The 15,604-nt window shown below is 38.4% G+C and overlaps 1 protein-coding gene across 1 annotated transcript in view; it reads left to right on the top strand.

Moving 5' to 3' along the window:
- The window catches only part of LOC103781033 (protein FAM189A1-like), a 50,569-nt gene extending 35,698 nt beyond the window's left edge, over window positions 1-14,871 (top strand). Inside the window, exons 6-10 of the mRNA XM_008948737.1 lie at window positions 4,545-4,620; window positions 6,641-7,219; window positions 11,292-11,366; window positions 12,067-12,395; window positions 14,383-14,871. Of these exons, the coding sequence (XP_008946985.1) occupies window positions 4,545-4,620; window positions 6,641-7,219; window positions 11,292-11,366; window positions 12,067-12,395; window positions 14,383-14,565 (1,242 nt within the window). The 3' untranslated portion in view covers window positions 14,566-14,871. The remainder of the gene's footprint in view (window positions 1-4,544; window positions 4,621-6,640; window positions 7,220-11,291; window positions 11,367-12,066; window positions 12,396-14,382) is intronic.
- Window positions 14,872-15,604: the final 733 nt, after the last annotated feature.

Genomic DNA, 15,604 nt, shown 5'->3' on the forward strand with positions numbered 1-15,604 from the left:
TGTGATAAGAATTTGTATGTAGGCCTAAGTAAGGTTTAGAGAAGTGTTTGTTTATACTTTGGCACATAATCACTTTGAGTACTCTTGTAACTGGGATTACACTTTGCATGAGCATTGACCTCCAGCAGCACAATAGCACCAGCATATAAGAAAAAGATAATTTAAAAAGACATAATTTAAAGCAGCAAAGTCATGCTCTCGCAAGATGAGCATGAGCTTTAGTAAGTAGATGTGTTGACTCTTATGTTTTGGCTTCTGGGATCAGTGCTTTGCCTGTTCATCTTTGCTACCTGGGTTCCAGAGGTGTTTGTTCTAGTCACAAGATAAAATGAGTGGTGATTTTTAATTTCAAAATGGTGATAATGATATAGTTTCTTACAAGGAGTGAGCTTATATATTCCTGGTAGTTACTGGTTCACCAAGTTTGTAGGAGCAAAATAACAATAGCTGCTGAGTATCAGAAATGAAGTCTCTTGCCAGCACTACCTTGAGCAAACACAGTGACTTTGTAGCCATATACTCTTCTTGATAGCAAAAGCCCTAATGTGGCTTTTTTTTTTTTTTTTGCAGTTCAGTATTTCAGTCAATCTGTAAATTGAGGAATGGAGCCAAAGTCTAAGACACTTTTAAGTTTACAAGAGGAACAAAATTGAGTCCAGAATTCTTACGTGATGCAAAAATTCCCAAATAATACACACCAAGCTACAGTACAGTATGAGCTGAACTAACTAGATTATAAATCCCTCAACGGCAGACTTTGCAATGGAAATCATGGCAGAGCTTTAGCTACAGAAGTGCTTCTGAGAACCATTATGGAATAATGTCGTAATTTTCAAACCTCTTTACTGAGCATCAGCAATAGATTTTGTTTGTTTTTAAATGGATTGAGGTCCTTAGAATTTTATTAAATTCTGTCAGATTAGACTCTGTTTCATGCATTTCATGGACAACAAATGTCAGTGCTAATTTAAATGTTTGCATCTCAGTAAAAATTGGTGTTGTCATTTGTACTGATGAGGAATTCCTATTTTATGACTATGACAAAAAGTTGTTGTCACATTGTTTTCCATGTAAAGTATTGACTAAGATATAGAAAAGACAATAACAAACAGATGGGGTTTCTGGGTGAATTGTACCAGTGACTGTTTAATAAGATTTACTAACCCCGCGGGCCATACAGGCATGCTAAAAGCATGGGTTTTCTTTCCTTTTCTTATTGATATCTTAGTGACTATCCTTACCAGGTTTATGTTGGAGGATGTGCAAGTCAGTAAGGTTTTGTTTGCTCCGGGCTGTGCAGGAACCTGTGTGAAACCGTGTGCCAGCTCTCCATCCCTGTGAACCAAAACTCTGACCTGACTAATGTCAGTGTTACCTCCTACAATTATACCCGTGGTTCTCCTTCCCCCAGGCAAGAAGGTTAATTGATTCCAAATGCATATAAAATACATTCAGCAATTCTTCTTGTGAATGGAGAAAGAACAAGGGAAGGAGAAGGAAAAATTAACACCTTGATCAGATGTTTAAATAGCTTCTGTTTTGCTAAGTACAGGGCAAAAAAAAAAGTAGAAGAAACCAAAATTCAGATGATACACCTGATTTCTTCTGCATCTTGCAATCTCTTGTTTTCCCATAGTTAAGGATGCTAGTTATCATTGGAGCCTTTGAAACTTAGTGATGATAAGTGCTTTTCTGCATGTGGGGGATTTTATATAGAGGGGAATATTCAGTCTTCCATTTGGTCTCAAGAAGCAGTTTCTTTGTGTGTAAATTTCTCCTATCTATTTGTCATATTGTTGGGGTTTGTTTGGGAGGTTTTCTTTGGTTTTTGGTGTTCTTTGTTGGCTTTCTTTGTTTTTTAATTTCCAGCAATCGTAATTAGAGAAAACTATAATATAGTAGGCAGTATAGAAGCAAGCATCCCGAAGTTAATCTGAGAGCCCATGTCCTTTGGTGCACATAGTAACGTTGTTTATGCAGCCCCATGTCTTTATGTATGTTTTTATGGAGGGTTTTTAGCCTCTGTAGGAGCCTCTGAGATGGATGCAGAGCCTGAGAAGGGATGTGGTGCATGGTGGCTGAGCTTTTGTGCCAGTCTAAATTCCAAAGGATATGGAAGGGTGATACAAATCTCATTGTGTGGAGGAGAGTGCTCTGTTCCTACAAGATGCCAAAGCAGAAACTACTGATAGGTAGCTGCGCTGTGGCTTGTGTCAAATGAGCTTAGTTGTCTTATTCCCAGCTGTCTTATTCCAAAAAACTCTGTCAATGCTGTAATTATTTCCTTTCACAAACTAAGCAGGAATTAAAAAAAAACCAAGGACATGAAAATTGAACTGTTGTAGTCCAGAAGTGTTTGTGTAATAGGAAACTAAGCTGTGTAAGTACAGTGCATGTATTTCTTCTGCCTGTAAAATAGTGTGGGGTTTTGAGAGAGATGCATTATTCTGATTTCAAAAATTGCCAAGCCAGCCTTTTTCACAAGCCTTAAGTTTGTTGTATATACTGCTTTATATTAAATTTACTAGATCAAAGCTAGTATAGGTTAGTATAGGTTTGCCAAAACTTCAGCCTTGCATTTAACTTACTTTATAGGTACTAGGCCATTTTATAGGGACTAGACCATGTCACTACAGCTGCCAAGTGACTAGGAGAAGGTGGAAGGTCAATACATGTTTTAGAACGAATATTCAATAGATATTTTTCTGTCAATGATTAAGAATTTCTGAAACCACCTAGATCTAAAAAGAACCCCTACATTTTAAAAAAGAATCAAACACCCTTAAAATATTACATTATTCCTTCAAAAATGTAGTTTGAATCTTCTCCAGCAACAAAGATCATTTAAAAACATTTCTTGCTTTTCCAGTTAGTTCCCAACAGTTCCACATTTAATTCCCAGCAATTGTCTGCAACATAGAGTGACATCACTAATTTTTTTTTTTTGTACCACAGATGTGATATTCTGCTTCAATAAAGAAAGAATTTTAAGAAATTTCCAAGCAAATTGTTTAAAAATATGAGTGATTTCACTTCTGCTTCCCAGCCCTCTATCCATCTATTGCTGAGTTAAAGTATTTCTGGTACTGTTCTTTGTTTAGAATTGTATTAAAATTGTTTTTATAAACTAAATATGTATCAGAAAAAATTTCCTGATCACTTGATCATAGTAAGCTGTGGATGGATAGATAGATAAATAAAAATACTAATCAGCACAGTGAGTTATGCATGTATGTTTGTGCATTAATCTACAGTGACATATGCGCTAGAAATTTTTTCCTTAATAGCTTCAGAGTAGTAATGTAACATTCAGTTTTTAAGAAGGCTAGATACAAATTATGCTCTCAAAGGTTTTCATAAAGGTGACTGATGGTTATTTCTAGACTCTGCCAACTGTAACAAGCTTTTACTAGTTAACTGTGGCCCTGCAGACAGAAGCAGATTTGGTGGTTTCTGCTAAAGTTAATATCAATCTCATTTCCTTTGACTTTTTAAAATATTTATCATTTATTGCTACCAGCTATTTATCGGAATAATTTTTTTAATAGTCATGACCCCAAAGAACTGCTAAAAATCTAATTGGATTGACAACAAGATCTAATCCAAAGTCTGTTAAAATCAGTAGAAAGAAAATTTCCTAAAATTCAGGTGTTTATGGATCAAGTCTTTCCAGCAGGACTGATTCTGTATTTCGTTCACAATTCTCCAAAGTGGAGGGAACTTACCCACTTAGTTTCATCTGATCAGAAAAAGGCAAGCCTTCGATAGGCTGGAGAGAATGCTGCATCAGCCACCTTAGGTGGCAGTGATGTTACAGGGGTTAAAAATACATGAGATTTTAACATCTCGGGAAATAGCCACTGGGAAATACTGCTCTTGTGGTTGTTTTGACTTTTTTGGTTGTCTATATTATTTTCAAGTGATATGATATCATAGAAAAAAAGCATAATACAGAAAAATGCAGACTGTGGAAAAAAGGATTGTTTATAATAAACCCATTAGTTTTGAGCACTGCAGGCATCAAATTTTGTAATGTGGGCCTGCAGCCCCAGCTGCCTCTGAGTTCAAAATTAATCTAGCTTGTAGATTTAGGAAAAAGGAAAAATTTCTTCAAGTATGTTCCTTTGCCCTGCATTTGTTCCTGACCCAAAGACACCATAAAATATGGTGTCTTTAAATAGCTTTCAGTCTGAGTAGCAGATTATACAGTAGTTATTTCACATTGCTGGGTGTGTCCTTAGGATAATAAGCCCTATATACATTGTTTTGGTAAATTGCTGATGATTCATAGAATGTCTTAGGTTGGAGGGGACCCTAACGATCATCTAATCCAACTGCAATGGGCATGGGACATGTCTCAACTGCACCAGCTTGCTCAAGGTCTCATCCAACCTGGCCTTGAACATGTCCAGGGAGGGGGTATCCATAGTCTCTCTGGGCAATCTAGTCCAGAGTCTCACCACGCTCATACTGAGGAACTTGCTCATAAGATCTGGTCTTTAATCTTGTTTAATGTGTTGTTCTGTTAAACAATTTTCATTTAGGTTACTCCTACTGATCAGCAAATATCCGAACCCAGCTTGGGTGAGAGGAACATGACCCCGGACTTCAGCACACAAGGTAACCATAGTATCATGTTTATCTACTTGAGAGAAATATAGTAGGATTTTTGAGTGTTCTTCCCCTTCTCTTCTGCCCTTCTCAATGGAGAAAGAAGTATTTGCCCTGGGATTGTTCATGGCAAGAACCTTTTCACAGTCATAGTGATGTGGCTGGAGATTCAGAGGAGAGTTCTGCTCAACAAAGCACGCTCTATAAAGCCCTTTGAGGCAGATTTGGCAACTGTCATTTCTCTTTGAAGAGTCATGCACATAACTGAGTTTCTCTTATTGTCAACAATCATGGGTGCTTTCTGAAGAGCCCACATGCCTTCTCCATATAGTAGTTCCCTGCAGGGCTTCCAGGAGCTTGAGTTAGGAAGCTCGCTGCCTGCAGCATAGATGTTGTGAATGCACGTGGACAAGTGGCAGCATAGAATATGTCTCCTTGCCAGATCTCTTGATACAGAGGGCTTTCTAAACATGCCTTAGTGGATCATGAAATGTTGAGCAGTTTATCCTAAATAAATATTTTAGTAAAATTTCCATTAAAAACTTCTTCAACATCATATTCACGTCGTATTAATGATAGAGTGGCCGGTGTTCTCAGTTAGTACAATGACAGGCACAAACAGCATGTTTTCATTTATGCATACAAACTTTATAGATATTTCACAGCTTGTGTTAAGGGAGTATATTGCAAAGAATAAGTAGATAAAAAATGTTTGGGGATTCATCACAACTGTAAATGGTCCGATAAATCACTGCAGCTTTGCACCCAACACATAAGAAAATGGTGTACATTGTTTTTAGCATAATGCAGATGTATATTTCTGTGTTGGTTAGTATGTCCTTTTTGGAAATGTTACGATTGCCTTCTAAGTGTTACAGATATATTTCTTGGAAGACCAAAAAGAAAATAGTTGTTGTGATTCATTTTATGTAAGAAGAAAATGTCTTTTATAAATTTCAATCTTATGAACATGTGACTTTCATTTTGATAATTAATTTCCCTATACTGTAGAAAGCTTTCTGCTTCCTAGACCGCAAAACATGGGAGCACTTCTCTAAATGCTCCCTAATTTATTAAAAGTTCCTATTTTCCCATTCCTGAGCAAAACAGTTAAAATACTTTTGTCTCATCAATATGGTTAGCCACAGCTGTTATGTAAAAAAGGGCATCAGATGCTGCTGAACTGAACAGAATTACGTGGTTTGTGTTACGTAAATATTTTGATTTTAGGTGTAGGACTGTAAGGAATTCCAGTCTCATATGGGAAAAGTGTTGTCTGTATTATTGGAGCCTGAAGACTGGATTTTATCATTTTATTTTCTTTATTGTTGTCATGACTTGGGGGATAATGCAGAGCCAAATACTTATTTTCATACAAGGGGCCATTTTCATCCATAACATATATTTGTAGACATAGGAAGCATATGTACATAGAGGAAGTATAACAATTTAAATTTTTAATACAAAGGGTTTCAAAGATTACATGACCTTGAGTAGGATGTTTAGCTTCTATCTGAAGTGTGTGTATCACATTTTGTTTGCCAGAGATGTTACATGATGATGTTGTCATTTGTAAACAACTCTAGATACACGCTTCAAGGGAATGATGATTGATGAGAAAGCGTTAGGTGCAGAGTTAATATTGACGCTAATGATAGGTTTAAAAATTATCAAGGTAATGGTTCTTTCAACATTTTTGTGAAGTTTTACTTTTTCTACCATGAAAGAGCTGTTCCTGTCCAAATGTAGTTACAGGTAATACTTCAGTGTCAATGCTCAAGCACACTTACTAGTTGAATAAAATACTTGAGGACAGCACAAACTTTCTTTGCTGAAGGACAAAACAAATACGTAAAATGACTTGGGTCTTTTTTGCTTTGGCATTGTCATCTGAAAGCTCTTGAGTAATTTCTGATGTACTTGCCAGTTACTAAATTTAAAGCAGTATATTGGAAAAGGGCACGAGACGGGTGTGGAATGGGAGAGGGACAGGACATCTTTATTGTTCTCTCAATCTCTTGTTTTGCAGTTTCTGATGAGAGCACCTCTTTGATGGTGCCTGAAGCTGTTGATATCCCTGACAGAAGCTACTCCTCTGAAGATCTTTGTTCGTTGGAAGTTCAGGGATCTCTCCGTTCTGCAGATCCTTCTCCCTACTGTACAACTACGGACCAGCACTGCAGCATTCTAGACTACAGCACCCGCTGCAGGTTCCACAGAACTTGCCCAGAGGGTTTTGCTGAAGAGGATGATAATTCCCGCAGCCAAAACTCTACAGACAGCTCCCAAGGACAAGAAAAGAACTGTGCCCACAGCAGGGTCTTGGACTGTTCCTCCGAGAATTTCAGGCCCTCAGAAAGAGAACTGCAGAGTTCTCCTCAAGAGAGCAATGCCAAGCCACCTTTGAAGCAAAAGAAAATCTGTTGTGCAGACTTTAGCCAGTGTCCTGTCCCTTCCCAGACCTCTCCCTGTTTTGGGCCTGGAAATACTGCATCGTATGTGAGCAGCCAGGAGAGTGCTGTCCAGCAGCATCACATTACAAAATACCGAATTTCAAATATAGTCCGATCAACTAGTGACCCTGTATCATGTTCCTCTTGTACAGAAGGTAGGTGTAGTACCACAAGGCTGACAGAGCATGGAACAAATGAGTGGTATGTGATTTATGTAGCAACTGGTGCTGCTGGAAATGAAATGAAATGAGATTTGACTTCTGCATGCAGGCTTTAGTTCCATGCCCGTTTTCTACGTTTGAAAATTGTTAAGAATGGGAAAAGTGACAGTGAAATTAATTCTGGATTTTCTATAATTGTACCAGTCTTTCTGCACTACTTAGAAAACCATCTCTTGAGTAGGTGCTTCCACCTCTCTATTACTGTTATATCAAGAAGCTAAACTAAGAGGTTGAATGGTACCTGGCATCTGTTTAGGAAACGATTAACTGAGCTGTCTTGCTTGTGATACATCAGGTTGTGCTTCCCGAAGGTGACAATGACATTGACAGTATTGGTGCAGGTCAGAGGCAGTCAGCATGTGGCTGTGTAGTGGAAAGTTGGAGTGTGCAGTGAAAGGTTTTAAAGGACAAAGAAATGAAAGATGAGGCACATGGAAAGATAATAAATGAAAAGGAATACTTTGGACTGCTGTGGATAAGCAAATTCTGCTGGGAATCTCCTTTTAGACAAGTAGGGAAGAAGAGAAAAGATGACGTTTGCTGAACAGTGTATCTTCATAAAGATTTGCTTGTTAGTGGAAATGTTTGATTGAGTAGAGAATGGCTCAATGAAATAACAGCGGGAACGCAGAACTTCCTAAACCTAAAACTTCCTAGAACAGGAAGTTTTACAAAAGTATGTAAGCTGTTTAGAGAGATTCAAAGGGGTAACCTGGAGAAGTGGTTCAATTGTGCTGTTACAGATGCATTCACTGGGCTTTCTAAGGGATCCAGAGGAAGAATCGTGTGACTAGCTGAAAACAAAATTAGACAAAATACTGAAATGACTGGTTTAATTTAGGAAGATGATATCTCGGTTCTGTTACACTTTGTGTTATTATTCTGTTTGTGTGAATTTCAGAGACCTCCTGTTTAGCTCAATAATTGAATGTCTTTTACCTTTAGAAGTCTAACATCCTGTCCAGGAATAGTAAACTATAATCTAGAAGTCGGCACTTCCTTTACAAAAGGTACTCTGCTAGGATATACGTGCTATGAAGCTGCTGTGCAGACAGTACGTAGGAATTTCTGAATCCTTGCTACTGTGCCAAAGACAAGAAGAACAGCCCTTTCTGTTCTGGATCATGCTCTGCAAGTTTTCAGTGCTGTGCTCCATGTGCTCTTTGAGGAGTGTTTGAGAGAGAGGCTGCTGTAGGCAGCCATACCGACGTGTTCTAGCTGACTGCTGGGACACCTGGTAGAACAGATGCTCTGCCTTCATTTTTAACACATCCTAAATACATCCATCATCTTTTCTGGAGAAGGGGCATAATGGAGTTACTTCAACTAATTTCCAAGTTCTGAGCCTTACGTAAGTTGAGGGACACGAGTTGAACATTACTGAAATGTAACCAAGCTTAGCAAAGATTGTCGTACAGGAGCAGTCATGGTTCTAGAGGTACTCGTGTACCCACAGCAGAGGGAGGAGCAAGAGAAGTAACTCAGGGGGAACATGTTAGGGCTGATCTAGTTTGCTGTTCTTTTACTGCCTACAGAAGACTCTTTAAAATGAAAACTTTTAAGAGAAGCTCAATCTAGATGTGTGTATTTCTTTTGTTTATGTTTCGCAAACTACAGTTTGCACAATTTTACTCTGTGATGGTTTTTCACAACTCACATCACTTGTCCTTCCTCTACTTTTTGTTGAACTTTGGAAATCATACACAAGTTAGAAGCAGCACAATCCTAAAGACGTGTACCAGCTGTTTGTAGAAGTCTTGAAGGTTGTTTTTCCAGAGCTGTGACACACAGCTCAAACTCTTTATGTCACTTAAAGAAGGCATTTGATCTAGATTTTTCACAACTGGCTATTGGTATTCACTGCAGATGTTTAAAATGCATCCACAGAGTTGAATGATAGGCAAAGATAAAGGGAACTGACTGAGCTCCATCAATTAACCAGTGCAGGTGAAAAAGTTGTTTTTTTTTTTCCAGTAAAGTGTACTTGTTTCTTAAAAATCTTCCTGGAGTAGAACAACTGGTCCAACAGACTGACCATATGAAAGACAGAGCTGTAACTGTGTATTATTAATACTGATAAGTCATATAACCAACATACTATGGTTTTTGGAGAACGTGAGGGGTGCGGGAGCTTCAGGTGTGTTCACAAATGGGAAGATACACCGGTCATATTGGCAAGTGGGGTTTGGGTTTGGTTTTTTGGGCCTGGTCTTTCTACTTCAAGAAAAATTATTAATCTTCTGATTAACCTCCCTATACAAGTCAATGTGAAGAGACTTAGAAGCACAGCCTTGAAATTCACTGTGTAGTGTTTTGTTAATACGTCTTGAATGTTACTGCGGTTGCACTGGACATGGTTTGGAATATAAATCTTTTGACGGGTGTGCAACAGCGTAGTGGCACAACAGCAATGACATCTAATAAGTTTGTAATCTGGCAATTTTAATGCTGCTGTAGAACTCCTGGCTTTTAGGTCAATTAAAGATAATTGATGTGCTTCAAGCACGTCTTGACGTGATGTATAATCAGTAATTCCGCCATTAATCCTGTAATGCTGGAAGAGAGCTTATTTATTTTGAAATATCTATCTTTCCTAGTAGAGAAATTATAAAGTTTAGTTTAAGAGGTGCCTTTATAGTCACTGTATAGTCCCTGCTCAACCTATGTATGATGGGTTCACATATGATCTCTGTAAGAAATAGTTGCTCTTAAGAAAAATTACTTACATATGAGTAGTTGGCACATTTTTCTGTCTTTTCCCCTTAAAGCTGATCATAGCAAAGGAGGACAAAATCAACTTCTAGCACTGATCTGTGCTACGGTAACCTTAATTTATAATCAAACACAGTAGACTCTGTGACTATATCCGTTAAGTGCCTGAGCTATTATTGCAGTGTCTGTGTTCCAGATAATTCTGGATAATGTCTAGGGGTGCAGTTTTGCCTGTGCTGCAAGTACATGAAGCAGTATAGTAATGGATGGGAAGATGGAACCTCTGAAGTGTCTCCTCTTAATAAGCATGCCATGATTCATGTGTTGCAGTACTTCAGCATAATAAAGCAATTAAAGACAGAATAGATGCTGTCTCAATTTCTTACAGATTTTATGTGTTTTCCTTCATTTAATTATTCACTCTACCAGAGAGGATTATACCAGCTTTTCATTATAAACTTTCCCTGAAGATATGGAAGAATCTCTCCTAATCTACCTAGAAGTCCAAAACAGTTTTTAGTCTTGGAAACGGATGTAAACAGCCCTAGCCTAAATATGAAGGTTTATTCTGCCCTGACTGTCACAAGCTTGAAATCTAAGACTGCAGTGGTAATTACTGTATAGCGTGATCAGTGATCTCACTGATCCTTGTGCTGGCATCCCAGAAATTCTGTCATTAGAAGGCAGCTATATGTCCAGAGCTGTTTGCAGAGGCTCTGTAGCCACTTGTTATTGACTGGATCATCAGGAACTGTAGTGGTCACCTACCCATTCATTTAATCTGTGGTGGATAGCATTAGTTCTGCAAAGAAAGAGAATCTATTAAAAAAAAAAACAAAAAAAAAAAAAAAAAACAAAAAAACAAAACCAAACAGCAGAAATATTGAATAAGATGCTGGGGTTGTAGAAAAAAAGGGATTCATCTTTCTTGTTTTCCTCATTTTCTAAGAGAAATTCTGCCTGCTAAGAAAATGCAGGGAAGTCCAAGGTTTGCCCTTGGCAGGGAGCCTTCAATAGCTTCAGTGCTTAGGCCTGAAATATTTAGGATTTGATGGCTGTGTAACAGGGGAGACCACCAAGCAGGAGGAATTGTTTCTATTGTATTTCTTTAACAGCTTGTAGGACCTATCTGTATATAGTAGTTTCTCTTTATGAATGGATATCTTGGAAGTAGTATTTCTTCTAAGTAGTTGGTTCTGTAAAGGAAATAATAAAAGATTTCTGTGTATTTTTCCTTGCTTTGGGCAGAGGCTAGCAGGAGTTGATTGTGGTTTTTCTGTCACTCTGGTTTAAGGTGATAATTGTGCCTGGACTCCTATATGTAGTCAGCATGAAGATGCAGAACTATCTCCAGCTACACTAGAAACAGGTGAGGATCAGTTTTCTAAAGCAGCATCATATGGGTTTTGTTTTACAAATAATGAAAGGCTTCTGACTGAGAAACCAGCTCTAGAAATGTGGGGCAGAAAAGTCACCTACAGCATGTGTGTATGATGCACAGTGCTGACAGAACCAGCCTTTGAAAAGAAATGCTGGGAGTTAAGTCCTCTGCTTTAGTTTAGCATTTTTGCTTTCTCTATATTTCTTACTAATCTCCCTTTTGTTACTCACTGCTTATAATTTTTGAGGCCTAGAAATAAACTGAACTTTATCCTTGAAGTGTAAGGGGGAGGTCCTGGGCCTAAAGCCTTACAAGTCTCATATGTAAAACTGAGTAGCTGGTGTTTCCACTTATCTTTAATGTCACCTGAAGTCCCTGAAAGTAGAGGGAACAAAAATGTCTGTGCTTTATGAAGTACTTTAATTACTTACACGCTCATCCTAAATGCAGTCCTTCTTGCTTACAGGGAAGAGTCTTACAACTGACCCCTGGTTAAAATTACTCATTTTGCAGTGTTTCCTTGATTGCATGTTTTTTGTTATTCTTCAGACAAAACAGACATTTTATGACAAAAAGCTTTTGTGACAATATTTGTTTTGCTTTTTTTTTCCTTTTGTGTTTTTTTTTTTTTTTTTCTTCTTTTTTTTTAAACTATTACTTTAAAGATATTCTTCCCCCCCTTTTTTAGTTCCTGTTTCTGGTTCTCATATGGCTGCCTCTGCTTGTCAGCATTCTTTGAGCAGTTTCTTACCACCTGGAAACCAGAGGGATACAAGGAAAACTGATCTACACCTAAAGCCAAAAGCTTTGCACACAGTCTCAAAAGAACGACCACACTCTTTAGTGGACCTTAAGGCCTATAAAGACACAAAAATTTTAGTGGCAAAATTTTTGGAACATTCAAACTGTAATCTCCCTCCAGAAGTCCGTCATGTAGTGAACAGCATACGATCAGTAATAAAATCTGATGAGAGACACATGGAAGAAGCCATCTTCAGTGCCAATATTATAGACCAGGTAGGCCGTTTATGTTCTAAGGATTTGTTCAGTTGTGATAGACAAAAACTCTATTTAAGTGTTTTTACAGTATTAAGTAATTCAGACAATTCCTACGAAAGTTCTCTTATAGCAACATGGCTTTTGTAAGAAATAATTTCTATTTATTAGGCAGTAATGTATTTTATACTGAAGCACTCATGCATTTAAAATTTTTCAGCTGGACCCAGTAATATCCTAGGAGATCCATAGGGAACTGATTTACACATTGATAATTATCCTCTCCTATTTCCAGTGTCTTTCTGCACCTGTGATTGTTCCATACATGAATTTGTGTTTATATACAGAGATACACAGAACTGACTTGGATATGTTGGGTTTTTTTCAGGCAAATGTATCAGTACTGCATAAGCTAGTAGCTGAAAGGAATGGATAGATCTACAAGCAGAGCCACAATCTATCAAAACAGAACAGTGCAGTTACCCTGGCTCCTGGCTAGAATGGCCCTTGCTATTTTTAAGCAAAAGAATTGAAAAGCTGTGCTTTTCCAAATGAAGGAATAATGCATCTTCTCACCTTGCGCTGAGAACGGAACAGACACAAGGCTTGGAAGGAATCCTATGAAACAAGGGAATTAGTGGTGGCAGCAACTTTCAGTATCTAATGTATGTTTAATGAATCATCTTTTTTTGCAGGAAGAAGGGTTATGAATCACCTCTTGGTAGTATGGTTGCCAGAATGATAGCTTTAGAAGCGAAGTTCCTTTTATGTTGTCAGATTTGAAACATGCTCTTAGCACTGACTCACCACATTCAGGTTGCCTGGAGAGTTTCCACAGAGCTGGACAGATGCTTGAGGACATGCACTTGGGGCTGTTTCCCCTCTTCTGCGATACTGTAATTTCTATGGTAATAGTCTGCTGATCCCTGAGTGAGGGAAAGCTGGTCAAGTGTTAAAATAGGATGTAATAACACTTAAACAGCATGTGAGATAGTTTGATGGGGAGCAGGAAACATCCAGCATTTACTACAGCTTGTTGCAAGGTGGAGCTTGCTACTTAGGAAGTAGAACAAAGAAGTAGCACCGTATCAGTTATCTCTGTAGTGACATGGTTAGAAAAGCAGTACTATCGTGACATACTTAAGAGTGTCAGTATGACATTCAGTGCTAACAATTTTATTGCTTAGTAAAATGGATAGGCCACTAAATCCTCAAGATTAGAAAGCTGAAAATAGTTTTCTTCAAATTAAAAGAACATAGATGCTCACAAAACAAAAGTATAAAAAAATCGGAGTGTTTATGTAGGTCATAAAACCCGAAACCCGTGGCCCAACCGTGTGCATTTCTTTGAGCTAGGGAGACGTTCATTTTCACACTAAATAAATAATTTTAGTAGTTATTTTTTCAGACCAAAATCACATTATTAATTAGTGAAAGTCCAGGGCATCCCAGCAATCTACTTAAGAAGCCACAGAACTTTTGGTAAAACAGTGGTGTAATTCAGATTTGTGAAGTAGCTTGACAGTTCTATTAACACCAAAATGTTTGTTTCCCTGGCTTGCAAGATTTTAGTTCTCTTCCACCCTCAGCAAAGCTAGTGAAGCATCTCTTCCTCCTTAAAGAAACAGATGAGTTTGATTTGCTCCCAGGTTGTATTTGTCTGTTAGAAGGCAGAGCTGCTGCCTTTTGCACCGGTTTCCTTTCACTCCTGTAGAGAGAAACAAATGCTTGCGCCTCTTGCTCGCGTGCTGCAGCACGGGGCGCGCGCCCAATGCCTGCCAGGCCTGCACCTCCCGCAGCCGGTACCGGCCCTGCCCGCTTGGCGGGAGGGAGGGAGGGAAGGTGACTGGATGGCTGCAGACACGCACGTCTCCTCTGGGAGAGGGAGTTTCACCAGTGGGTAACTTGAATGACATAATACTCCTGAACGGAGCCTTCTAAATGAAAACATTTCTTACCCTGTTTTTCCCATTTTTTCCTTCTCTGTTGCTGCCCTTTTAAAAAACAGGTAATTACAAGTTCCCAGCAGAATGTGAATACCTCTAGGAAGCGACTTCAAGATCTTCATCTTCAGAGCTGTGGTGCTTTAAGCTCTCCAGTTGCCTTCTTACGGAGGTCCCATACCACTCGCAGTTTGGAGCGGGACAGGCCTCACAGTTTAATTGGAGTTTGCCGGGAGACCATCCTTTGATAATATTCGCAGGTATGTGATTCCAGCAAAGAAAATTAAGGAAGAAACCAGGACTGGGAGGAATACAAATAGTGGATGACTTAAAAAGGAAAAAGTGTCTTCCTTTGGAATTCCACTTTTTTCCAACAGCAGGAGAACACCTGTTTTTCTGAATGTAAATTTCAGCCCTGATTTTTGCAGAATTTTAACTGATTTATTAGTAAAGTCATAACGTTTTCCCAACCAGAAATGCGTTTATTTCACTGTACTTAGAGAATCTGTATGGATGCTGCCTCGCATTTCTTGAAAAGCATTGAAAAACTGCCAGACACAGGCTGTACAACTTAGAAGTTGTATTTATTTAATGTACCTCAAAGTGTTTTAACTATGATCAGTGTTTTAATAAAAAGTATTTCTGGACTTTGCTTTTTCAGCAAGTGATTTGGGTAGAAATGTAAAGGTGATTCACACGTACATCCAGTGCTGCTCCTGATCCATTTTTCCAGTGGCTTTCACACCAGGCTAACTGATCTGTGCTGTTAATGGTGTTTCCCACCCCCCACCCCAACCCCCCTGACACGTTGCCTTTTAGATTTCAGTAACGGCTGCAGTGTGGTTTGGTTTCGCTTTTTTTGGAATGCTCAAGAGTTTATAGTGGAGTAGCATATGCTATTGAAAACCGATGTTTAAGTACTTCTGTGACCAAAAGATGCATTAGGAAAGAATTCTTGGAAATTCTGCATTTCCAAAAAGCATATTTCACAAACTTTCTACAAATGCCAACTGATAGGCACTTAGAAGAATTTTTATCTAGCAGAGCCTTGAACGTTTTTGCAAAATTATTGCTACTTCAATTAGTAGTTTTGACAACTGTATTACTAAAACATGTCCTTGTGGTTCTGCTGCATTTATGATCTTTAAAAAAAAAAATAATCTCATCAACACTAATTACCAGCATGGGCACAGGTCTGCCAGCAACATCTTCTGGTGCAAGCTTCATCCTGGCTTTCTCAGAAGAACTTGGAAAAATACTAAACAAAAGGTTCTCTTAAAGAACCTA

Source organism: Merops nubicus, unplaced genomic scaffold, assembly GCF_000691845.1.
Source record: "Merops nubicus isolate BGI_N331 unplaced genomic scaffold, ASM69184v1 scaffold26311, whole genome shotgun sequence".
NCBI lineage: Eukaryota > Metazoa > Chordata > Aves > Coraciiformes > Meropidae > Merops > Merops nubicus.